At 58.0% G+C, this 581-nt stretch overlaps 1 protein-coding gene across 1 annotated transcript in view; it reads left to right on the forward strand.

Annotated features, from left to right (window-relative positions):
* Positions 1-117: 117 nt before the first annotated feature.
* The window catches only part of EMH_0001330 (myosin heavy chain, putative), a gene marked incomplete at both ends in the record, with an annotated part of 3,274 nt that continues 2,810 nt past the window's right edge, over positions 118-581 (forward strand). The window contains one exon of the mRNA XM_013495553.1: positions 118-347. Coding sequence (XP_013351007.1) covers positions 118-347 — 230 coding nt within the window. The remainder of the gene's footprint in view (positions 348-581) is intronic.

A 581-nucleotide genomic window follows, 5' to 3' on the forward strand; every position in this document is an offset into this window, starting at 1 on the left:
CCTGCTGTTGCTGCTGCTGCTGCTGCTGGTGCTCGTGCTGCGGGTGGTGCTGCTGCTGCTGCTGTTGCTGCTGCTGCTGGTGCTCGTGCTGCGGGTGGTGCTGTTGTTGCTTCTGCTATGTATTATGTTGATACTGCAGCAGCAGAAACTCAGCAGCAGCAACATGTGAAGCAGCAACTGCTGCAGCAGCAGCCGCAGCACTGGATTAGATTGCAGCAGCAGCAGCAGCAACATCAGCAGCAGCAGCAGCAACAGCAGCAGCAGCAGCAGCAATCCGTGTGTATGCAGGTCGACAGAATGAAGCAAAAGATGGAGCTGCTGCAGCAGCACTGCGTCCAGCAAATAGCGTACGCTCCTGCTGCTTCTGCTGCTGCTGCTTCTGTTGCTGCTGCTGCTGCTTTTGTTGCTGCTGCTGCTGCTTTTGGTGCTGCTGCTGTCCTTGCTGCTGCCCGTGGTGTTGCTGCTGCTCTTTCAGCAGCTGCTACCGCCGTTTTTTGCAGCTGTGCTGCTGTTGCTGCTGCTGCTGCTGCTGCTGCTGCAGCTGCTGCAGCAGCTGCTGCTGCAGCAGTAGCTGCTGCTGC

Source organism: Eimeria mitis, genomic scaffold (assembly GCF_000499745.2).
Source record: "Eimeria mitis Houghton genomic scaffold, Emh_scaff163, whole genome shotgun sequence".
Classification (NCBI taxonomy): domain Eukaryota; phylum Apicomplexa; class Conoidasida; order Eucoccidiorida; family Eimeriidae; genus Eimeria; species Eimeria mitis.